At 39.9% G+C, this 26,616-nt stretch overlaps 1 protein-coding gene across 3 annotated transcripts; it reads left to right on the plus strand.

Moving 5' to 3' along the window:
* Nucleotides 1-3,113: 3,113 nt before the first annotated feature.
* Nucleotides 3,114-20,524, plus strand: LOC139709303 (uncharacterized). 3 transcript variants are annotated; one of them, XM_071621252.1, is made up of 7 exons: nt 3,114-3,151; nt 8,934-9,173; nt 12,523-12,651; nt 13,665-13,778; nt 14,929-15,000; nt 17,574-19,103; nt 20,072-20,524. In XM_071621252.1, the coding sequence occupies exons 2-7, from the start codon at nt 8,984-8,986 to the stop codon at nt 20,089-20,091; spliced, it is 2,055 nt and encodes a 684-aa protein (XP_071477353.1). In that variant the 5' UTR covers nt 3,114-3,151; nt 8,934-8,983; the 3' UTR covers nt 20,092-20,524. The 3 variants fall into 3 exon arrangements, with proteins under 3 accessions (XP_071477353.1, XP_071477355.1, XP_071477354.1); XM_071621254.1 differs by having other exon boundaries at nt 17,574-19,037; XM_071621253.1 differs by lacking the exon at nt 3,114-3,151 and adding an exon at nt 3,579-3,916.
* The last annotated feature ends 6,092 nt before the right edge of the window (nt 20,525-26,616 follow it).

Genomic DNA, 26,616 nt, shown 5'->3' on the forward strand with positions numbered 1-26,616 from the left:
TTTGAGTGTAGATTATTATTGAACAATTTGCCTATATAAAATGGTATAATTTAGATACACTTCTTGTATTAATTCTTTTCACTGAATATCATGAACGCGACTGAACCCAAGCGAGTGGAGCGAGCGAGGGGGAGGGGAGGGTGTGGGAGGGGGGTGTCCCCCTCCCACGGTATAAGAACTTTTTTGCATTTTGATGTTGCAAATGGTGCAATTTGATGCATGTTTTTGCGCGTTTTATCGACGTGAAACAGTCCCATTTGTTGAAGGTAGCAGTATATTTTTGTGTAGATTATTATTGACCAATTTGCCTATAAAATGGTATAATTCCAATACACTTCTTGTATTAATTCTGTTCACTGAATATCATGAACGCGACTGAACCCGAGCGAGCGGAGCGAGCGAGGGGGGGAGGGGAGGGTGTGGGAGGGGGGTGTCCCCCCTCCCACGGTAAGAACTTTTTGCATTTTGATTTTGCAAATGGTGCAATTTGAAGCATGTTTTTGCGCGTTTTATTGACGTGAAACAATCCCACTTGTTGAAGGTAGCAGTACAAGTATATTTTAGTGTAGATTATTATTGACCAATTTGCCTATAAAATGGTATAATTCCAATACACTTCTTGTATAAATTCTTTTCACTGAATATCATGAACGCGACTTAACCCGAGCGAGTGGAGCGAACGAGGGGGTAGGGGAGGGTGTGGGAGGGGGTGTCCCCCCTCCCACGGTAAGAACTTTTTGCATTTTGATGTTGCAAATGGTGCAATTTGATGCATGTTTTTGCGTGTTTTAACGAGTTGAAACAGTCCCACTTGTTTAATAAGGTTGCAGTATATTTTAGTGTAGATTATTATTGAACAATTTGCCTATAAAATGGTATAATTTAAATACACTAGTCTTCTTGTATATTCTTACACTGAATATCATGAACGCTGTCTGTTCAGCAATCAAACAGAAAAAGCATGCACACGAGGGTGTAGATAGGGGCATATCCCCTCCCACACGAAGGTGATTTTGCGTTTGCAGACCTGAAATTCAGCGATCTGGTGCAAATTTTTGGTGCAATACTTTTTCATCGAAGTGTTAAAATCACGGAATTTAGCTCTTATTCCGAATGTGCACCATCTGTGCGTATGTATAAAGTCTAGTGAGGTAGAGCTTAGGGGAAGGGGGATTCCCCCTCCCGCTCGCGGAGCTTTTGCGTTTTTAGAATTGAAATAAAGCGATCTGGGTATAGCCACAGTCTACTTCTTTGCATGGCGGGGGGGGGGGGGGGGCGAGCAGGAAGAAGGCGTGGGCGAGTATTATCTCCACCCTTCCCTTCCGATGGAGCTTTTATCTTTTTAAGGTTGAAATTGAGATATCTCGCAAACGCATATTTGATGGAAGCAACATTTGGGAAATCACACACACACACACACACACACACACACACAAACTGATGGGGGGTGGGCTGAGGGAGGAAAGGGTCGATTAGAAGGGAAATTCCCCTTATACATGAGGGAACCTTCAGTTTTCGGAATATATAGACTTCTGCACCCAGAATTATTCAGAATTTTTTGTAAATCTAAAAAGTGTACTTAGCTAGGGAAAGAGGCACAGAGGGGGAGGGTTTGGGAGGGGGATACCCCCTCCCAAGCACGAGAGATTTTGCATATTTTGAATTGAAATTCAACGATCTGGTGCACACTTTGAGTGAAATATTAAAAAAAAATATCTTATTTGATGAAAGGTTGCAAAGGAGATCCGCTTCATGTGCATGCATACAGTATACACGCATTTTTTTTCCGCCTCCCAAATCCCCGGTCCAAATCTTAGGGGGGGGCGACCGCCCCCATCGCCCCCCCCCCCCTGGCTACGCCAGTGCTCTATGAGATGTCAAAGAACATGCAGTTCTAAGTGGTATCAAAAGTTTATTCAATGAAAATTGGTTTTGAAATGGCTGAGATATCCAAAAACAAAGTGAAACAAAGAGATACTAATAAAGTTGGGGCATGTCGCCTTTTATTATTAGCACTTTTTTGGATATCTCAGCCATTTGAAAACCAATTTTTATCAAATAAACGTTGAATCTTCAATAGAATTACATGCTCTTTCATATTTCATAAGAGGCTTTTTATTATCTCACTTAGGAATGTTCAAAACAGGAATCCCTACCTCAACCAGTACTGTACAGTCCCTTTAAACCCAAAAAATTGCTGCAGCCCGTTGACCTATAGCTGCATACGCTGTGATTCTGAGGAAATGAATTTCATAACGCGGGGGCCCATAGGCTTGTTATGCCGCCTCAAACCTATCCTAGACAAGACAAGCTGCCACTCGCCCCCCCCCCCCCCCCTGTTAGAAAGAAAGCGGCCGTCACGCAGGCCTAAATCATGTCCGTATTGACATTTCACTGTATACAAGCAGGTCTTCGTGTGCGACAATAATTATAATATTATTTTCTCTTCAAATGATGTATATTCAGTGAGAGATTTTTTTTTTTTTTTGCTTGCTTATTGACTTTCATTGAGGGTACAATATACCCCCGTACAGGTTGTTAATATTAATCAATAAAGCCTTTCTACCTAAACAGTTCCTAACTTTATCGATTACGTATAGCATTGTATGTATAGATATACCTTTTGCGAAATATTTTTGATTTCAATTTGTTGGAAAGATTGGCAAACTGAGTATGCACTCTGAATAAAAACAGAATTGTATAAAATAAGTAATCTCAGGGAATAACAATAATGTATTATTTTTACAATGTCTTAATTGGAAAGGAGATAACAGTGAATTTTAGTATTCGTAAGTCTAAAAAATAGTTAGTCTAGATAGTTATACTTGTCTGCTTTCTCCTTTTTTTTCTCAAAAAGTAAATCGAGCCAAATACCTCCACATGATACTGCTCATGGTCTTATCTTTGTAGTGTTTACTCAAACGACATTTCAAGAGTATTTTCTGAATTTTTCACCTGTCACTGGCTTATTACACAAAGTATACCACTAGTTCTCGTCTATACCCCAGCAGGACAGACAGTCCCGAGTTGCCGATACACCATGTGGTACCATTCGAAAATGCCGCTTATCTAGCGCCATCTTGTGACGTCAATGTAAATTAAAAACTGGGCTGTGTCCGCTGACGTGTACGTACGTGTCCGTAATTTTCAGGTAAATTTTTATAGATTTGTATATTTATGGTAGTGTAATTTACTATGTATACAATACTGTTATATACTCCGTGAAAATGCGGTCGGGATTGTTGAGCTTTATTGGGGATTTGGAGTTGTTTTGTGCATACAATTTGGTATTTACCTGGACGTGTCCGTCGATGTGTTATGTCTGCGGGAAGCTGTACGACACACACGAGTGCTTGAAATCGCCCATATGTTTGTACAGGGCGCGCGCCATGTTAAAATGATAATTTCGGCGTGCCCCCGCCCCGCGGGTGTAGGGCTCAGTCGCGCGTGATAGCATGTACAGGCTGGGGCTTTGAAAGCATACATTATGCGGGCAAGATGCAGACTACGCAGTAGTATGCATGTGAAAGGGAAATAGGCTGATGTACTGTACACTGTGCATGCTGTACATGCGTGCAATAGACTTGCGTGCGTATGCGTCGTCTCATGTATGTCTGACTGGACGAAACGACCGGCGGCACATAATACAACCGTGGGAAACTTGTAATCTTGTCGTAAACAAGTCGGACAGACCATTCTACCATTGACTAACGTATCACTAAGATTCTGCAGATTATTTTTCTTCGTTTTAAGCAATGATTTACCCCTAATTGTCACCCGACCACCATGACATAATCTGACTCTCTCTTGGGTCGACTGAGTAAAAATGGTTCATGTTGGAGGGGAATGTGAAACCACGCTACGAACGATGGCCGATACATGTCAGTGTGGCTGGGGTATCAATTCAATCAGGGAGGTGAGAGGAAACGTGCAACGTAGAGGACCCTACCTACATTGTACCAGTATTTACCACTTCCAAACTAACAATGTTAGTTGTCCCTCATTGACATTGATGTTGTGGCTTTCGAAACTTTGCTTAGCAAACTGGCCTTGTTGTATATGAGTAGAAGAAATATGAAATAGGCCTAGTCTACACTGAATGCCATTGAAAAATTGGGCAAGACTTCCATATGTACCCCCGCTATGCATCATGTATGATGTATAAGTAACAATCGCTAACATGAATAAGTTTAGGTGGCTTTGGGATTAGGATTAGAGTTTACTCAGTTTAGGATTAGGGTTAGGGTTAGAGTTAGGGTAACATTGATCTCGGTGTCCTAGGGAAATGTGGACTTCAGAGAAAGCTCATACAATGTAACTATGTTAGATCTAGATTGTGTCTAGGTGCATAATAGTGGGGGGGGTACATTTGGAAGTCTTTCCAAAAATTGATATCAAAATCGGTTTTTGATTGCAAAGGGTGCTGGGTTAAATTGATTGATTGATTGGATAGATCTTTAAATAAATGCATGAGACATTAAATTTATGAATAGCCATCATTTTGTTCATACAAATATTGTCATTTAATTATACTGGGCTGATCATCACTTCCATGAAATGCAAAAAAGAAATAGAGAATTAGAGTAGTCTAGAATCTGTTGTTTCTATGGCTATTATATGGGATTATATAGAAAAATCTTTGATCTACAAGTGTGTATTTTACTGTATTGTCTGTTAGATTGCCCAGAGGTATAAACTTAAATCTGCTAGTACTAACGGCTACATAGTACAACCTACATAGACAGAAGATTCAAGACATTCAATTTTTTGCCCAATTTTTATTGGTGCTGTGCATTGCACCTTGACCTCATTGCTGAAGGTGGCTAACTTGGAGGCATGCAAGTACGTATTACGAGAAACGAAGTCAAGCCGTCCATAATTCAACCATATTGCACCTCCCAATTAATGTAGAAACTTGTCATGTGCTTATGCGTATGGTTGAATATTTGCAAGGGCTGTTGGTCCTTAGTACAGCCTAGGTTCTTGCTTTTTTCTTGACCTAATCCAATCATGGGATATGTACTGTATTGACATTTATTAAAAAAATATATATATATTTATCCATACAAGGTACTTTTGGAAGATTCTTTACAGATTTCTCACTTGACACCTTCAAGATGTACAGTAGATCTACATTTAGTGATCTCAATTCTTCCTGGGCTGTAATTATCCAAATTATTGACATGAACATTGCTATCTGGGATGAACACAAAGATTGCATTCAACTTGATTGACTGCATACATGTACATTCCATTAGAGAAGCACTCAGCATGTCTCTCTTAGTAGGAGGTACAAAAAGAAGAAAAAAGGGTGAAGGAATCTTGTTTATTCGTCTGTCATCGAAGAGTGTTAAAAGCCACCATATTATGTTTTACCTTGGCAATGTGCTGTTCTTTAACCCGTTGAGGATCGGGCATATGTCTATGGGAAATGCGTGTTGTAACAAAATCTAACCGTCCTCAACAGGTTATGTATCGTGGCCACACATCAATGCCCTTGCACAAATCTGGAGTGTAGCAAGCGCATAGGATACATATTGCAATTTCTGTGTTCATCCAGCAAAGTTTGAAAAACGCAGTAATTTCACCATATATTATGGTCAAAGTAGGCTTATGATGATGAGATTCCAGGGAAGCTGGAGAAATGTGTATTAGTTTAGTTAACTCTGTTTTGTATTAATGTAAGTATCGATAAAGAGTCCGTTGGAGGTCAAATCTATGTACTTAGCTGATAAACTACTACTGGTAGTTTCTACTACAGCTAAGAGTGTACCAACACTGGTATCTTTCATGGGCAATTAACAGCACTTGGTGAAAATTAGCCTTGTCGAAAGTGAGGGAAATTCATGACATTTTATCATGCACATTCAATTTTTTGAAGCGGAGAATGGTAACAAATACCTTAGCATATAAAGAGTATATCCTGTTGGAGAAGACTTTAATTCTTAGCACATCCATACTTTGTTGTGAACTTGCCTTAGAAGCTAAAAATTTTGTGTTTTGTACAGTGTGTAGGTACTGATAGGCTGTGGAAACAGTGCACTGCCAAATTCTTTTCAGCTGAGTGTGAAGAAAGCTATACAGGATTCGCGATGTTCGTTCACTTCCAAATTTGCACTATACCGTATGTCCCAAAAAAATTACAATGGGGCCCTATGCAATGATATCTTTAAAAATATTGCATCAATCTAAATACAAATTCAGGGTATGAAACTATAACTCATTGCCCACATCTTCCAGAAAACCCCATTCGATTTGCTTCAGTGGTCAAAGAGAAATGAGGAATTTTGTAGAGGATGTCGGGAATCTCTTTTGTCCAAGTTCTGTCTATTGTTTACACATAAAATCATCGAAGTGCTAAACTTGGAAGAATCAGACTCATGACATGATTTACTACAATCAACATTTCTCTATGACCGCTTAACCAAATCGAATGGGGATTTCTGCAAAATAGACCTAAGATGTTATATTTTAAGAAACTGAAGTAGCATTGAAAAAAAAATAATCATATTGGATGTTATCAATGCAAAAATCTGATTGTAATTTTTGTGTGATATACTGCAGTATGTCCCCCAAAAATTACAATCAATTTTTCGAATTGGTAACATCCAAAATGATCCACCTGTCTAAGTACTACTTCAGGGTCTTAAAATATAACATCTTAGCACTATTTTGCAGAAAACCCCATTCAATTGGTTAAGCGGTCACAGAGAAATGTAGACTGTTGTAAAGCGTGTCATGAGTCTGATTTTTCCAAGTTTAGCACTTCGATGATTTTGCGGGTGAACAATAGACAGAACTTGGACAAAAGAGATTCCCGACATCCTCTACAAAATTCCTCATTTCTCTTTTACCACTGAAGCAAATCGAATGGGGTTTTTTGTAAGATGTGGGCAATGAGTTATAGCTTCCTACCCTGAATTTGTATTTAGATTGATGCAATATTTTTAAAGATATCATTGCATAGGGCCCCGTTGTAATTTTTTTGGGGACATACTGTAGAGCATATCTAGTGGGCATGACTCTTCCTGTATTGGATAGTGGTACACTTGTAATAAATATTGAAAATACACACACTCACAAATGATGTTCAACCCTGTACTGTATTTGTCGATTAGCACTAATGCTGCACTATTTTCTTCCTGAAGTGATTTGCAAAGCGGTATGGAAAACTAATTGCCAGTGAATAGAGATCCCTTATCCCCATAATCCCTATTGTGTCACCACGACCAGTTGGTGTATTAAGGCACATTGTTTTGTAGCACAGAGTAGGGTGGCAAACTTGGAGGAATTCTCTGAAAGTTGATGAAAAAGCACAGCAAGTTACAGCTAAAAGTGTCTGGGCATATAACGGGTTAATACTGTTTTGCTGGTAAATTGCTGTCATGTGCGCCCAGTAGTTTTGGCACAAATGTATCATTTCACTTCCTTCTGAAACAGGGCGTAGTGAAAGTATTATTTGCTGACTCACATACTATGTAAGTGCATTGCATCTTTGTTATTCTTGTTTTGTTTTCTGTTTTTTGCTGATCTAACTGAGGTTTTGCATTCATTAAAATTCACTTGAGTGAAAGACAAGTCTGTTTGGAGTAATTTCTACATTGTAATTTCTGCATTTTGTGCCTCAATTTTGATACATAATATTGCTCAATTCATTACAAAATTTATCCTCCATTGGTCTTGCATATTCCTTAGATTACAGCACTGTACTCTGTAGACCAGGTTCCACTGCCTACATGTACCAATAAGAGCTTCTGTGAAGTGACTTGAAATGTTAAATTCCATTTTTAAAAATACAGTTGAACCTCTATTATCCGGCCTCCCTTTATCCGGATCTCTCTATTATCCGGACGCAATCTCGCCGTGATTTTTTTATCTTTTTTTAAGAATTACGGGAGGAAAGGGGGATTACCAACTCCTTGAGAACTCCTACACAAACACACATGAATTACATATACTTGATACATTTCTTAATAATTATTTAGGTAAATCATCCCAAAAATTTATAAAAGAAAATGATTTCATTCTTGCAAACACGAACCTCTATTTTGGGGTCTGTTACTGAGTGTAACAATGAAAAGGTTGCGGTATACACATTACTACATGTGGTACTACAATGGGCTACATCAGTACATGTTTATGTATATGTACATGTATAAAGCATTGAGTCTCCCGGTCCCGACTTGTCCGGATACGAGAGGTTCAACTGTAATCATTTACAGCCCGTCCCTTGTATAATTTTCAAAAAATCAGATCTGAAAACAACATCTGAACCATTGTAGTGATGCACAGAAAACTTGGTTTGCTACATGTAGTATATATGTATGGCCTCAAAATAATCATTTTATTTTGGGGCAGTCATACAATGGTATCTAGACTTTCAGAGAATCCTTAAAAATTTGAGACGGAGAAATGTAAGAAAGCAAGTGACACCTTGGGTTCAAGCAGTTACTGTACAATACTGAGTACTGTTTTGTAGATCGATACAAACACTTCTCTGTGATGTTCCTGTAAAGAAAGTATTTAGTATCCTGTATCACTGTATCCTGTATCACTGTATCCTGTATCACTGTATTGTTTGGTATGCAACCAAAACTGGTTTGCTTTACCCAGAAACTAATAAACTGTCAATGAATTTTAGAGTAGGGGTGGTTACATGGGTTAGCACAAAGACTTTGTTTTTACTGGTATACATACCTCTGCCACGTGCCGGAGGCATTATATTTTGAGGTTGTCTGTCCTTTCTTCATATTGTGGATGGCGTAACTTAAGAACCGTTTGAGGTATCCAAATGAAACTTGATATGTATGGATACATTATGTATGTGTGGACGAAGCGATGCCTATCAGCTTTTGGATATACACAAAACTTTGTTGAGACTTTTTTTTTTACTTTTTTTTTTGATTTCCTCTATTTTCTATTTTTGTTTCCAGGCACTTATTTCCACTCAAAGGTTAGCCAGTAGTCGGTATCAAATTTTGCCATGGAGACCGACGTTCAGGTCAACAAGGACCAAGCTGGACCATCCATCTCTGATATGATCCAGCCCGTTGTCACGGCGGTGGAGGCAGTCCCTGTCATGGACGGTGGCAAAGAGATCTCTAGCGTCAGTGGTGTACCCGCAGGGACTACCATCACGGTTGTCGACGCCGGACAGACGTCTGATCTTGGAGGTATGTGTATTTAAAACAGTAAACGAGAACTAATTCAAACTTATTCTAAACCTTCTTAACTATATATCATTTTTTTTTTTGTAGCTTTTGTGTGTGTGTGTGTGTGTGTGTGTGTGTGTCTGCGTTCTTTTTTTAAAATTCATTCCTGATTTTTATCCACGTTACAAAGCGCTTTCATTCGGACTCGACAGGCAAGAGTGATAAATATCTTTCTTGATCAATGAATTCTCCCCCCCCCCCCCCAAAAAAAAAAAAAAAAAAGAATTCCCGTCCAATCCAGTTTACTTACTACTGATATCAGTAAGTATTTTACAGGATGGAGAAAGAAGAAGCTTGTGTGAATTAAACCATGTTCCCAGGCAAATTCAACCATCAAGTATAGTAAAGACTGATGGTTCAAGCCTTCAAAAGCCAGCAGAATGATAGGGCATAATAAAAGTCTCAGTGTGTGTACCTGATTTCATAAATGAGAAATTGACATACACCTACAGTATGTATGTCTGGCACGTTTGCTCTTCATTGCACGCACCCCACTCCATACTTTGTGTTTTGTCAAATTCTAACAAAATTAGAATTTAAACTCCTTTTGTTAGTGCATGTAGGCACTTGTTATAGTGTTCCAATACAGTACGTAGCATTATTTGAATAAGAAAATATCACTGATTTTTATGAATGGATGTTGGAGTCAACAACATCTAACATTTTCTCCCTTAAAAGCCATTGTTATGGAAAGGAAACAGATTTTGACTTTTGATGTAAAAAAAAAAGAAGGTAATTTAATGAAACATTGTGAGATGTAGGTATTCTGTACAATGTAGTTACAGTAAGTGACTTCTGAGGCTGAAGCGTTCAATCACCCCTGGAATCTAGGCACAAATTTACACACCCAGTTTCAAGATTATCATACTGAAAATAATGACACAATAAAATTAACATTTGACAGTAACTGGTGACATGCCTGTGATCAGTCCAGTCAGCTCTTTTTACCATCTATCCTTTGCAATGAAAGCAGCATTGCAGTGTAAAAATCATTAAATATAACACAAATTCTTAGAAAATATACCATGCAGCGGATTGATTGATTGATAAAGCAAAGTTGTACACTGGCACTGGTCTGACGGTTCGGGACCAGTAAAAATCACTGTCAGACCAGTAACTTTTTCAGGAATGAACCAGTAAGAAATGGAAAAACTGGGTACATACTGGTCCAACAGACAAGTCAGACTAGTAAGGGGAAAAATGGGTTAGCGTGCAGCTCTGGATAAAGAGTATTCTTAATCACATTATGAGACACTGAGCACATACGGGCCTGTAGTACATTATAATTGTACCAGTGCATGTACATGTACATGTACTATACTTTACAGCCTAGGCAATTTCCACTGCATAATGGTATAATTTGTGAGTAGTTTACTCTCTCATTTCGATCTGTCGTTAACCCTGTGTGCGCTGCATTAATTTACTGTTTGTAGGAATGTAATGTGAAAATAGTGCACATTTGACCCGTTGGCCACAGAATGGGTTAACCTGATGGTTTTTGCAAAACACTCACTTCCTGTTATTTACTTTTCTGTGTGCACTGAAAATGACCTACATCAAGTACATACAGCATTTTGCATCAACGTTTGCAGACAGAAACACAGTATACACTAAAGTAGTCTCCTTCGTGCATGAAGTTATTAGAGTTATTTTTCTTCTATGGACCGAGGTTTGTGTAAGTTCTTTTCTCTCTATCAGGTATAGGGCCTACATACATTGTACATGCATGCATTGTCGGCAGAGCAGAGAGGTAATTTATTGATGGTACTGATTACAATGACACAGGGCTGCTATTGTTTCATCACTTGTACAAGTGTACAATGTACATGTATAAGGTGCAGACTGGCAATTCAATTTGAATGCTTTCAAGTCTGAACGGTGGTACTCATCCAAGCTTCATTTCTTTCTTTCTGTTTTTTTTTTTTTTTTTTTTTTTTGGGGGGGGGGGGATAGCTTGTTCGACATCAATTACAGATACAAGAAAGTTCATTTTGAATCTTTATTTGCTGTAATGTTTACATAAACGTATTCATGCCTTATTCAGGGCGACTACAGTAATAAGAATTACTGATTCTATCATATGTATACAGTACGTGCATACTGTTTACTGTAGCCTGGGCAGTGCTCTCACAGCAATATAGTCTGTACAATACTGCCTCTCCTTCACTTAAAAGACAGTAATTTGTATTTTTAGTGACACACTGTACGTTGTACATGTATACCAAGTACCAATACAGTATAAAAATGTTGGTTCAGGTTTTGTTTGTTGTTAATTGTGTGTGTGTAGTTTTAAAGTTATGCTTGCAATTTCTGTTCAACTTACTGGGATGACACAGGAGTGCAAATGTCCCTACACTCATCAATTAATTTTATTCCTTTCATACTAATATGTAGCATTTTGATGTGCCATTGACATTGTGCAGTACTTGGTATTTCACGCACGTAATGACACTGTCTATGTACACTAGCTTGACAGTGAAGAAACATGCATAATCTGAAGTACAGTATGATATTTTCCTTCAGTTGTTGCACATACACATTTTAACCCGTTGAGGACGGTTTGATTTTGCTACAACACCTATTTTCCATAGACACTTGCCCGAGTATACTCGGGACTCGTCCTCAACGGGTTAATGTGTGTACAAATATCTGGTTGTTCCACTTTTTTTCTACATGAACAATTGCATGTACAGTGTATCATACCTACAATGTACATGTAGTGTCAAATATGTTTACAACGTTTGCAAAGGAACATTACATGGTAACATTGTAAATCTGGCCAAGGTGTATGCTTTAATAGTAGCGTACATATGTATCTGTGTGTGTCTGCGTACGTGTCTATGTGTTGCGAAGTCAGCCTTGAAAGCTGTTTAACAAACATTTGACGTCTGGCTAGTCCCAGTGCTCTGAGAATATACATTGAACAATGTGTAGACATTGTTTAAAGAAGAACAAAACAGGAAAATTCCAGTGAAAATGAAGAAGAGTTTGCAAAGGTCAAGGTGTAAATTGGACTGTGGAGCATCAATTTTCATAAAAAGTACACTTAGCCTACAGAGGCTGCACAAAATACAAAGCTACATAATTATAAAAGTTAGCCCAACCAGATGCAGACTTCTGTACAAGCACAGGGCTGTGTATAGATTACATAAAAGTTCAAGAATTTACATTCTGATGTTCATGCGAGATTACGTAATCATGTCTAGCCAACTCGGGACCGGATTTGACTAATTCATGTACAAACTGTAGCATCGTTCCATGTAAAGCATGAGATTGGCAATGTCATTTTGTCTTTTGATGTCTTTGCCAGGCCTGCTACAGGCATCAGAGATGATGGAGATCATCACACAGGAAGTGAGCACACTGGCCCAGGCCAATGGTAATGTGAGCGACTCTACGGGAACCACCACGGTCACGCCTGTCATGGCCCAAAATGGGGGTAAGTCGGACAGACTCAGTCACTCGATTTAAATCCCCTTGCACTGTTTGGTTACAAAATGTGTTAAACTGAGGTATGATATAGAGAGGAAAAAAAAAATGTTTGTGCATGATTTAAGGGCTTATCAGGGCAATTTCCCCTTTATGTGTAAATGCTTGTTAGTGATAGGGTGAGAGTAAAGGTTAGGATTGGGGTTAAGGTTAGAATTTAGGTTAGGTCAACACTGCACACTGGCACTGGTCTGACGGTCCAGGACCAGTACAAATCACTGTTGGACCAGTAACTTTTCAGGTATGGACCAGTATAAAAATGGAAAAACTGGGAATCTTCTGGTCTGACAGACAGGTCAGATCCAGTAGAAAAAGAAAAAAAAATGTGTTAACGTGCAGTTTTGGTTAGGGCCAGGATTAGGTTAAAGATTAGGATTAGGGTTAGAGTCAGGATTAGGGTAATAGAGTCAGGGGAAAGGTCTATGGGAATTGTCCGGGGGGGGGGGGGGGGGGGGGGGGAGGCTGAAAATAACAATATTTTTAAGAGAGAAATACCAAAGCTCCAGGTGAACTGAACATGACAACAGACATGATGGGTTACAGCAAAAATTTGTATTACAAAGCAGTCAGATTCACATTACATATCATAAAATTTGATGGACCAGCAATTTGTACTACCGCTGGCACAGTTGACAAAATTACACAAAAAATTACACTTGTACATCTGCAGTTATGGTGGTGAGCATATTACAATATCACAAATGAAATAAGCCTACGATGTACATTGTGGCTTGTTCTTCACAGAGTGGGTCAATTTCCCATACGGAGAAATGCATGTAGAGATCCTCTGGTTGACATAAACCTCTTTCCCTTACCCCCCCTCCCCCCCCCCCCCCCCAAACCCTCTCCCTCCTCTATACATGTCATTGCAATGTTCCAGTGTTTTTCATTCACTTCCACTAATCGATATTCCGTAACTTCTACTGCCTTTGTTTCTTATGTCTGTGTGCCTGTGCACTGTAGTCGTCCTGCAAGCGTCAGAGCTCATGAAACAGATCATGGAGCAGGTGAACATCAAGCAGGAGGATGGAGAGGACACTCCGCATACAGTATACGCAGAAATCAGGCCCCCTGATCGTAAGTTACCTTAACATACCTTAACTGTAATGGCCACATTCATATGTGCAGATTTCTGTATATGCCAAAATATTTCCCGCCGTTTCAGTTTTCATGGATTGGATGCTATTTGCACATTTAAAAACATGCGAAAATATTAACTCTGACCTGATCTCAACATGAATGTGATGTTTACAGTATCTACATTGTACATTTCTCTTTTCAGTACTGCACTCCACAATTGCAAATCTAACCATCAGTGAAATCGTCGCGGAGGTCCCGATTTGCAAAGAGTTAGACTCGCTGAATATATGGCATACTGTAAAACAAGGAATGTTCGCGTGCATATTAATTATGTGAATTTCGCGAGCGCCAAGATTTGCGAAATTAAAATGCATGCGAAAAGTTATTGTCTACACTATGTGCACTGAATGCCATTGGCAATTCGCGAAAATTTCATGCCACGAAAAAGGGCGTTGGTTCCAATTCGCGAAAATTTCATGCCGCGAATATATATCATGTTTTACAGTATACAGTAGATTAGATGATGATATCTTGCCCTCTGACATTACTCTTCATATCTTTAGTGAATTCAGGTTGAACGCAAAGTACAGTTTCCCTTTAGGAAGAATGATTTTGTGTTTCAATGCCACATAAGCTGTAATCTTTCACTTGGAGTAGAATAAATCCTTCATATGGCACAGGATTTGTCTGTATGCACACAATAAAGATTGAACGTTTCTTTTGTATCGAAACATATAATGACCCAGTCATCCAATTGAGGTGAACAGATATTCGCATGTTAGCCAGCTTTTACTCTGATTGTATTGATGATTTGTTACAAGTACTGTATATGCCAAATATTTCATGAGGTTTTTATTTTTCGCAAATTTCACGAGTCGGGTGCTATTCGTGACATTAAAGACACATGAAAATATTCACTCTGATCTCGATATGAATGTGACGTGTGCATAAACATTCCTTCATCTAGTACAGGACTCCAGGATTGCAAATTTAAACACTCGCGAAATTGTCAGAAATTCTTGATTCACAAAATTTTAGACTCGCTAAATATATGGCGTATACAGTTCCTGCAGTGATTGACCATTGTTATCCAGACCTATTTGTTAGTAGACTAATTTCATTGTTTTCTCCCATTCTCTGTACACAGAAATGTTGATTGATGACCCAGGAACACATGACAAGCATGATGGAACATCAGGAGATGGTGTACAAGGGCAAGGTATGTATCACAATAAAAGGAGAACAAAAAACAAAACAAAACAAAACAAAAACTGGCAAAATGCAGGGCTTGGTTTTTGTTGTTATTTTACAAGGCAATTTACATTGAGAGCTAGTGGATAGAATTAGAATGACAAATTACACAGTTAGACAACAATTAGACAACAACAATTTAGTAACTGAAATGCTGAATTTTGAAACTGTGTTTTCTTTTGTGTGCAATGCAATAGAGTGTATGAATGCTACAACCTTTGACCCTGCTGAATAGAGCCAAATCCACAGTGACATCTTTGCAGAGTTAGCATTGTATGGGTTTGGAGTTACACTTGGGGACTGTCCTTGTTATACCTCAGCCAATGAGGTTATGTTTTTGTTGCCCAGCATTGGTTTGTTTGTCTCCTTGCAAAAGAACTCAAAAAGTTGTGAATGGATTTGGATGAAACTTGCAGGATAAGTTGATAATGATTCAGTGAACAGATAATTGAATTTTGGTAGTGATCCAAGAATTTTTTATGAATTTTTGAAGGATTTTTCTATCTTTTGGCTAATAGGGTCAATGAACTTGGAAGTTCAAGCTGCGCATATTTGAGGTTTGCATACACGCACTAAAGCGTGTGCTCTGCTCAAGGCGGCGCGCAGCATGCAGGAAGCTGATGAGGTAAACACAACAGGGCTTCTTCTTAATGGAAAATTGAGGGATTATTAGCATGTGTGGGTGAAAATGAGCTGTTTGGCGGAGGTCTGCGCTCTTTAAGTGCTTTTCTAGTTTCATATGGCATCCTATGTAGTGTCTCAGAAGAGGAGTGTTACTGGAGTAAATAACCCAGAAAGGAGAGTTGGTGGGGGAGTTACAGGACAAGTCCACCTTCATAGACATGTGGATTAAGTGAATGCAGCTATATGAGTAGAACACATCAGTGAAAGTTTGGAGAAAATCGGACAATCTGTTCAAAAGTTCTGAATTTTTAAAGTATCTGCACAGTCACTGCTGGATGAGAAGACTTCTATAGTGTATGATGTCACATGCATCGAATGATATAAGGACAAAATGAGGACAAATTTACAAAATTCAAATTTTTGACAAAAGTGCATATTTCCCTAACTTGTACTGATTCATGTTAAGGGTAATATCATTCCCCCTGCCTTCTGATAGAGGCAAGTCAGGTGATCTTTATCATGCGAGAAAAGTGAAAATATGTTGAGTTTTCTTTACATTTTCTTTATCATTCTACACATGTGACATCACAAGCGATGATAGTCTTCTCATCCAGCAGTGATTGAGCAGAAACTTTAAAAATTCACAACTTTTGAACAGATTGTCTGATTTTCCTTCAACTCTCACTGATGTATTGTACTAATATTGCTGCATTCACTCAATACGTGTCTATGAAGGTGGATGTGCTCTTTAATTATTCTCATGTGATATGTCTCGGAAGTCATCTGATATTGGATACAATTGGCATCACAGTACTTTTTGACTCACATATAGTCTTTGACTTGAGTAACTTGTGAATTTAGAAGAATATTTTACACTACAAGGAAAAATTTTCCAACTCTAATTTGATAAGCAATTTCAGCTGATGAACAGTATTTCAAATAGTATCCTGTACTGTTCTGTGGAACAAAACTGCTACACAAAAGTTGGTTTTGTAGCAGTAGTGCAAAAATGCATAGCAAATTGCAATGCAATACCAGATGAATTATTCCCTGCACTGACCTGTCTAGTTCTGCAAGACTCAGTGGAGAGCCATGTATTTCCTCCATTCAAGAATTTTCAGTGATGCAATTTTTTTTTTAGAGAAGAAAACTTTAACTTCAAGGCTGGGTGTTAGATGCCTGAGAAATGTCGTGATAGTACCTGTACATCTCATACATGTAAGTCAGCAGGTGAAGGAGACTTTGTGACAATGTCATGAGCACTTGAATTCACAATCATAGAGTGCAGTAATGGATGGAGAAAGGTACACGTGCATGTCACATTTGTGTTGGGATTAAAGTTAATATTGTGTTGTAGAATTAGTGAATAGCACCCAAACTCACAAAATTCATTAAAATAAAAACCTTCCAAAATATATGCCGTAAACATTATATTAAGTTTTAATCAATGCCAGTCAGCAAATTGATATACATTTTCATATGATGGGGGAACATTCGGACGTGTTTGCCCATTGATGGGTACAACATTTTCGTATGTTCTCTCATGGTGGAACATTTTTGAGTGAGCAGGTGGACAAACTGTGGCAGGTTGTCACAGAAATTTCAGGTTGACGGTGATATTTCTACAGTACTTAACTAATCCAGAAATAGATTAACTGAAGACTACTTTTGCTATTGGGAGTATACAGAATGACAATGAGCTGACTGTAGAGTTTGAAATGTTACGTCTAGGAAGTTGTAATTTCCTCATTAGCCTTTCAAGCCTTGTAGGTTAACTATGTTTTTGCTGCCATTGCAGTCATCAGCCGAATTGCAAAACCTGCAGCAATATCTGCAGACAGATGTTTGTGGAGCTTTGAGAGGTATCCATGTCTATCAACTCACTGTAGAGTATTCTCCTTTTTTTTTTTTGCACAGGTCAACTGGTGGACTCCTTTGCCATGTACACCCAGGAGGACCAGGGCCAAGAGATGGTGCAGCAATCCGCAGATGTGGGAGGCTCCACCAAGGTCCTCCACGTCCAAGCCACACAGGAGCCCATCGACGGGGATCCAAACAACGTGCAGACATCCTCCCGTACTCTGACCGTGGTCATCACCAACTTCCCCGACCACCTGAAGACGCAGATCCTCTCCTACAGCTGCATGTCGTGCGGGAGTGCGTTCAACGAGGTCGTCGACCTCATGTCGCACGTCTGCACGGGCACGGTGCCGCTGATTTCCAACGCCAGCAGCGTCGTGATCAACACCGGTGTGGGGGGAAGCGCAGAGTTGGATCCAAACAAGACAGTCATTAGCGCGTCAGACTTGTTCTACCGGTGTGACGATTGCCCAAAGAAGTTTATGAAGAAGACGGAGCTGACACGTCACAAGCAGACACACAGGAAAGGAGGGGATGGCATCGACGTGAAACACCCACTGGTAAACAGGGTGGAACTAATGACCCCCACGGCAGAGGAGCAGAGGATAATGGATGATAACATCATCAACACAGAGTCGGGAATGTTCCAGTGTGCCATCTGCCTGAAGTGCTGCAAGAGGAAGTTTGACCTCAAGCGCCACCTGCTCACCCACAGCAACGTGCGGAACCGGCCGCACACGTGTCCGCACTGCGACAAGCGGTTCCTCACCGCCAGCCACCTGCGGCAGCACTTGCGCGCCCATGCTGGAATCAAGCCCTTTGAGTGTGATGACTGCGGCAAAGCCTTCACCCGCTCCAGCGAGGTCACCCGCCACAAGGTGGTGCACATGCGCACCTCTGGCAGCGAGAGCTCACCAGTAACTGTGCCCCCCAACCTGACAACACTCTCCTACGAATGCACCGACTGTGCAGAGACGTTCGTGAACAAGAAGGACTTGCAGCTGCACCTGTTTGAGAAGCACACATACCAGTGCAAGCAGTGTGCATCTGTGTTCCCAACAATGGCAACCCTGGAACAGCACATGGCAGAGCACAGTCAGGTGTACACCTGCATCGAGTGCTCCATGGTCTTCGTCCACAAGAAGCAGCTCAAGCAGCACAATAAGCAGAAGCACCGGGACAAGCGCCACCGCCACCACCACCACCACCACCACCGCAACAAGCACGAGGACGGCAGCAGCCGGCACAAGCACGCCTGCCCCGACTGCGGCAAGGAGTTCCGCAAAACCAGCGACCTCAAGCGGCACGCTGTCACGCACACGGAGAGGGAGCGGCGCCACGAGTGCGAGATCTGCCACAAGAAGTTCCTGACGAGCAGCCACCTGAAAGCGCACCACATGCAGAAGCACTCGGAGGAGAGGCCCAACCAGTGCCCCTTCTGCGACAAAAAATTTGCCCGGAAGCACGATCTGAAGCGGCACATGGCCATCCACGACTCGGACCGCGAGAGGCCGTACACATGTGAGCATTGTGGCAAAAATTACATCACCGCAAGTCACCTTAGGGATCACATGGTTGTCCATTCTGGTGAGAAACCATACACCTGTGACTTGTGCGGAAATTCCTTCACCCTACAGAGAGCACTCCTTCGTCATATGAAGGACAATCACAAAATAGAGGAAAATTTCTAAGCCCACTCACTTCTGTTACAGTCTGTGTTACCCAGATTCTATTATCAAGAAACCATTTTAGTGGTATTTTATTATTATAGCCCATTTAGTACATATGGCCTGATTGGGGCTTTTTAGGTCTACTCTACAGAGTTTCAATTTCACATGTAAGATAAACTGTTATGTAGGTCACCTTACCTTACAAATTTTTTATCAAAAATGTTACCGACACGCTTCATGTTTTATGTTTCTATATTGTCATTTCCGAGTAGAACATTGCACTTGTCGTTCAAAATTTGTCAGTTTGTTCCTCCACATATCTGCTGTGGTTGTACGTGGCACATGCAATCCCTGGATTGACAGCAAGATAGATATCTGTGCTAACAAATCTTTCAAGCTGATAAGTAGCCTCTGTATATAGTGTTCACATGCTGGTAACTTTTGTGTAGCCTTTTGGCGTGATCACACAAATTACATCTCTATTTTTACCCCTAGCTGGTGGAGAGAAATTCCATTTTCTTTCCTCCTGTAGCTCAAAATCAGGACAGCATATGACCAAATATGGGATGATTTCCAATCTTATTTCTCAGTGACCTCAACTGTTCAAAAAATGTTCATGTTCCATCACAAAGATTAAGTCCTCATTGTCACAGATGTTTACATACTTTTCTCATGGCATAGAAATTGTTATTTCTTAATATATTTTAAGGCATGATATTGAGAGTATTTTTGTCTGTTGTAGAAGGAGATGACTTGTAAAGGATAAAGTGTTCACTCTCTCACATTACAAGAATATTGAATTTCAAGACAGTATGCTAGAATGATTGATGACAAGGTTTAAGACATGACTTCCATTCTACTGAATATTTGGTGTACCATGTGCAGGTGCGCAGCAGACTGAATGAGTCCATACACCATGATCCCTACCACTCCAGCAATGAATGTTCTACAGTCAGCTTTAAAGATCCGGTAGCGTGCGGATACGGTGCGATGGGAAGGCTGGCCCGACTCGGATACATTCGGGAATCCCCGTAACGAATCGTGTACGGCTTTATCTCTCATCTCCATAATGGAAGTACACTTGCAGCCGAAAAGAATCTCAACCAGAGTCCAACATTGCAGATGAGCATACGGTTCGATGCACATATTCGCTGATGGGATATACTCTTCCAGCAGGCCTGCGCTAGTCGTGGTTTTTTTAATGTAATCTACCCCAGTGAGCAATGAGTGAAGACTCATTCATTCGGGCTACCCTTCTCCCCCCACGCTACCAGGTCTTTAAAAGTCTTGACTTCCATTCTACTGAACATTTGGTGTACCATGTGCAAGGTTGCAACAGACTGAATGACTCAATAGGCCATGACCTCTAGCTCTCATTAATGAATGCTCTCCAGTCAACCAAAGCCCTGTGTGTGGTGGCTCAGTGGGTGAGATCACAGATTTAAGTTCCTGGTTCCAATCCCCGGCTAGCAACCGTTGTGCCCCCCTGGGCAAGCACTTAATGTGAGTCCTTCAGTCATGACTTAAAGCAGACCTTCCAAGGGCTGCTTGCTCACAAACAGTCCATGCTTCTTAGAGGACCTGTGAAGTTCTTCAGGGGGGAACTCAAAGCCACTGGTCCTGTTGTGGCTTGCTTGCTTATAAGCATTCCATGCTTTCTTACCAATCTCATATAACAAAAATCAATTCTAAAAGGAAGGAAGTCACAGTTTTGAATATCAGAGTTCATCAATTGGTATAAATATCGTGTCTATGAATGGGGATTACACGCTCCTCATCGATTCTGTTGAATCCCACTTAACCTTGTGCTGGGGCATTCATATTGTTAACCCTTAGAGGGCTGGCTGGAAAGAGGACACAGAAAAGGTTGAAGAGAATGTAACCTATGGAGCAGTGGTGCAACCTGAGCATGCAATCCAAAATATGTGTTGGTAATCTCATTTGTCACGATCTTGCCTATTTGACCTTCTACGGAATGATTACATAGGCATGGAATATGTGTAAAAAGAATACCCGTTACTTTTCTGTTGTGTGCACAATTTGTGACCATTGCATAATACATTGCAACATGTCACATGATGGGGATGGGGGAGGGGGTTATTTTGAATAGCACTGCTTGCCCCTTATCTGATATCTCTTCCATTCATTGAATTTCATCAGCGTGGCCTGTGTATTAACAAGCACGTTAATTCATGCTCACACAACTTTATTGGGACGTTATTTCAGTACAGCAAGGGAAGGTACATTGTACGCTGTTACATAGTGCAGCGACATAGTGTACATCCACCTATGTAGTATACACCTGCTTTCTGTGTCCATTGACTTAATACCTGCCAGTGCCCTGTGCATCATGTGAGAGTCATGGTTTATTTTCTGTCTTGCTTGTCTTTGTTGTGCATGCATGCGTGGCTTGTGTTTTTAAAGTGGCTAGAGTGATGCTTTGTTTTACAACTTGTACACACATGTGAGTGGCGAATGTCGTTATCAGTTTTCCAGTCAGCTTAGTTTGCGTGCATACACTTTTGTATGTGCTTCGATATGTCATTTATAGTGTTTTTGAATGCCCCATTATTTTTGTGTGTTATCGATAGTGTGTATGTGCATGCATTCAGTGTTCACTCCCCTTCAGCTCTCATGAACAAATATTCATTGATGTGTTGCATAGTGTTCTACTTACACATTCCCTTTGGCATGAAAAACTATATATTTTACCCTCAGGGGGAAAAAAGTGGAGAGGAATAAAGATACGTACATGGAAATTTGCCCGTAGGTCTCCCTTCAAACAATCTCATGATATATCTCACAGGCGCTGAAATGTTTTGTGTACCCAGAGTTTGTTTGAGAGCAGAGCATATGAGTAACTGACAGTACATTTCATATTTTCCTTTGTGTGTTCCTGTGACATGTTTTTAGGTATGACTCCCATTCATGCATGATGTACTCTGTATTTTGATCAAGACATTCAATTGCATTTTTTTTTAAATTTCAAATCTTATTTCAAATACCAAGCTACTGTTCCACTCTACATTTTGTCTCTCCCTCCTCCCTACCCTCCCCTCCCCTCTGTCCGAGGGTATTCCCTCCCCGAAATCACGTCTGTCCACATATTGGGCATTGTGGAGCATTCCAATAGAGGGGAAAAACAAAAATTGAGGTAGATTTGAGATCTCAGGAGACTGGAAGGTATAGTCAGTATCAGTTATCTGTGTTTGGCCTTGAGATATCAAAACAACGTATCTACGTCCAACATCATTTCCAGGAAATTGAGTTTACAGTTTTGCAAACCTACAGCTCTTTTTCTGTTTTCATTAAACACTTCATATCTTACCCTAGAAGGACCAACAGTATCTGTAATACATTGAATGTAAATTGATTTCAATACCAAGGGTAGACCCTTTATTTTTAGAATAATTTGCATTTATTAGAAACATATGTCGTTTTGCCGTCTCAACATAGCCATGCTATTGCCATTGCTACGGCAAAGCAACGTAACTCTCAGTCACTGGCGTGCGTATAATGTCCAACAACGTCAATATGCGCATGCTTCTGCAGGCAGGTACGGCACACAGCCTATTACTGCGTAAACATGTAGATGGCAAAACAACATATTGCATGTAGATACGTTGTTATGCCAAGTCCATGCCCGACGTGTGTTGAGCAGGAGCAAGCATATCGCCGCTTGTGTTGTTATGCCAACAAAATTTGAATAATTCCCACTGGGAGGGGGCGTCATCTCATCTAATTTCAAGATTTGGTCAAGAGTTAGATTACACTAAAATAAGCTGAAATATGTGACTAAGTCACTTTTCATGAATTTTCGATATACATTGTTTTGTGATCTCGGGTTTGTGTCGACCAAATTTCCTTTACTGATAAGTACATGTAGTACCCTGAGCATCAACACACCATATCATTGGCAGGGAGTGTTGGAGAGAAAAGATACCTCCAGCTTGGTGCATTGGGATGGGTTTGTCTCGAGGCCATCTCCAGCATGGCCTCTCGTTTTACCACGCAAATATGTAACTCTTCATGAGACAATTGCTCTTCCGCAAATCAAAGCTCCATAGAATTCTGACAAAACCTTTTAACCTGTTGAGGATGGGCTGATTTTGCTATGACACACATTTCCCATAGACGCCTGAGTATGCTCGGGACTCGTCTTCAACGGGTTAATTGTAGAAACTACTGTAAAAGTGGAAATTTTCGCAGTGTTGAAATATTCGCGCATTTCGTGCAGACAGAAGCTAGGACGAAAATAAAAGCATGCGAATATTTTTGCGTGCCATATGTTCCAGTAGCTGATGTCTTGATTCCGCGGAATTAAAAACACGCAAAACTCTTCTTACCTGGCCAAGCGCGAAAAATTAGTCGCGCGAAAATATCCGCTTTTACAGTAGTGTGCCATGCTCTGACCCTGTGGTTACTTAATACTATACCTCTGTAGAACATTAAGTGAACTTTTGAATCCGCACATGATGAAGAATGAGTCCTTTAACCACACATGTGCAGGTTAACTGTTGTTTGTGCTTTTAACTTTGACCCAACTTCTACAGAATTTGACTGATAAAAGGTCTTTGTGGAGAGAAAAGTATGTAATGGTTCTGTCATTTTTTAAAAGCTGTCTTTAGATCCTATGTGATGTGCTTTCCCCTGTTCAGTGGGACAATGATTATGTACATTTTGATGTGGACATTTCTGATTAAGGCTGTTCTTTATTTCTCAAGAAGAGTTTTGAGATACAAGTATTGTGCTGTTATTGTTACAAAGACATATTATAGTTATAATTGAAATGTTTTAGAAGTGATTCATCCAAGTAGATACGTATAGACAAATGGATTTTTGTTCTGCTAACATGAGACATGTCTATCACTGAAATTTGGAGTATTTTGCAGTTTTTTGTGCATACTGTTGTATTTATGAAGTTTCTTGCTGTAGTGTGAAATTTTGACAGTTGAACATGATTGCATATGTTGGCAGGTTGTGTTGTAAATAATCAGATATCAAACTTCAAAGCCCTATGCTCTGCATTATTCCATGGCAGGGCAAACCAGTAACGGCTCATGTGCTTTGCTACCAAACAGTGCTTATGGATAAATACTGTTTGATACCTTTTTTAACAACCTTTACGCACAGTGGTAGGATTTCACCGCAAATATGAAAAATGTAAATGCATGAGACAAATGTGGATGGTGAAGCACAAAGCCAGCTGGCAAGCTATGGTATCTTTCAATCAGATATTAAGGTCATATCACTTCAGTCCATCGCCCTTCAAAGAGTAGCAGCTGAAGCTTTGCCAGTAAACCTGGGATGTGGTCCAGCATGCCATCAGGAAGGGGAGGGATGTTGTATCGGCTTCTGTAAGCCGCAAAGTGTGAGTTAGTGCAGTAATTATGAGGATCTATGGGCTTTACATGGAGAGTGACACCTCAGCTCCTAGCTAATTAACAAATTGTTACCAAGAATTCCACGATAGTTTTGCAAATGCACACATTCTTGTTTCACTTGTGCAGTTTTTATCTTTAGGAGAGAAGTGTAATATAAGGTGGAATGAAAATGAATGCCACAGTAAACACAGGAAGAAGATCCGATGCATTTATGTCTGCACAACCCAAAGTTGGGGGGTGGGGGGGGGGGGGGGATTTGACCATACCATATAGTGTTTAGTTTTTGATATGCAGTACATAAGATACTTGCACTTGTGGATGAGCTTTAAAGTGTTCCAGATGCATATACATGTATGTATCATACCTTTATTGGCAACATGTGCATAGTTTGCGTACGAGCAGCAGATTCAAGTCTCTATGCTGGGTACACTTCCAATGCAAGGTTTAATTTAGAGATGCTGATTTCTACTTTGCAGCATGAGATATTTCTTGTGTATAAACAAGACAATTTCATTTGGTAATGCTTATTTTTGGAGCAGTTTGGTGTGGTTTCTATCATGTGTCTGTGCTGATAAGGCTCCCATATCAAAGTTGAGATGGTCACTATTTCACCAACATCAAAAAAAAAAAAAAAAAAGAAAGGAAGAAAATGACACATATCTCAGGATTGTGTTCGATGTTTTGTTAATAGCAGTGAGGGAAAATATGTAGTGTATGTCTTTCACAATAACTTCTAATGGCAAAACACAAAAAATTCACATCAGAGTACATCATTTTGGCTCTAAAATCTGAAGTTTCCCATTAGTATGGTTTCCATTTTGCATCAGATGAACTTGTATTTCATCCATTATATCTTGTTTCAACAGATGGGGAGCTGTTTAGTGAACAAAGAGTTGCGATAGACACAAGTTTTCTATTAATGCATGAGTCTGATTTCCCTGTGGCAAAGTTATTATCTTATTTTCTAAATGCCTTTTGGCCGGTAGTCAGTCGCAACTCTGTGTGTAACAGGTAACGGAGCCTCAATGCAAATGAAATGTAGTGAATTGTCTGTGTATATTCCTCTGTTTTGTGCCATGTATCATATGTAAATATGTATGAAAATATTCAGAGGTTAAAATGGGTAGAAGAAAAAAAAAACACATACTGAACTTGGGTGAAATGCATGATTCCGCCCAATGGATGCACATATTATGTATTAATCTACTTGGCTCTTTGATGAATTAAAGCTCTTCTGAAAATACGATGGCAGATTTGATGTTTGTTCGTGTGATGTCTGCATACAGTGTTTGGCGTGAGAGTATGAACCCGTGTACACAATTAAACTTGCCGGTAGTCAGCTCCGAATGCTCTAGAATGTAATGTAACTTCCTCCATTAATTTGTGCATGTGCAAACACACAGTCACACACGCACACATACAGACACGCACACATACTCTCTCCCTCAAACATATTACACTGTATTTAATTTGCTTTTTCATACATTGTATTTAGATATACAAGTACCATATACAAAATGTAAAGGGTTCATGTATTCAGAATTAAATAAATGGTACAGTCTACTTTGCTACATTGAAATTCACACAGTGCTGCCAGCATTTCACTTATCAAAATAAAAGGATGGTACAGCTTTGGTTTAGATGGGGCTGCAGGTTTCCCACTCTGTGTGTGTGTGTGTGTAAGTGTTTGTGAGATAATGAGAAACCTCTTGTGATAAATTAAAAAACATGTAATTCTTTATGGGAATTCACAGTTTATTTATGACGAAAATTGGTCTTGAAATGGCTAAGATATCAAAAAATAATGATCCTAATAAAATGTGACAGGCCACAACTTTTATGCGGATCTATGCTTCATTTTTGTTTTTTGATACCCTGTATCTTAGTCATTTCAAAACCGATTTTCATCAAATGAACTTTCAATTCCCCTTACAATTGCTCTTGAACATTTCAGAGTGGTTTCTAACTTCTGCAAAACATTAAAAGCTGAAAACTCTCCTCAACCACAACTATGCCATCGCTTTAGAGGGAAATTTGATTGTAACA

This window comes from Diadema antillarum, unplaced genomic scaffold (assembly GCF_040938485.1).
Source record: "Diadema antillarum isolate AM-2024a unplaced genomic scaffold, OU_Dant_1.0 seq00001425_RagTag, whole genome shotgun sequence".
NCBI lineage: Eukaryota > Metazoa > Echinodermata > Echinoidea > Diadematoida > Diadematidae > Diadema > Diadema antillarum.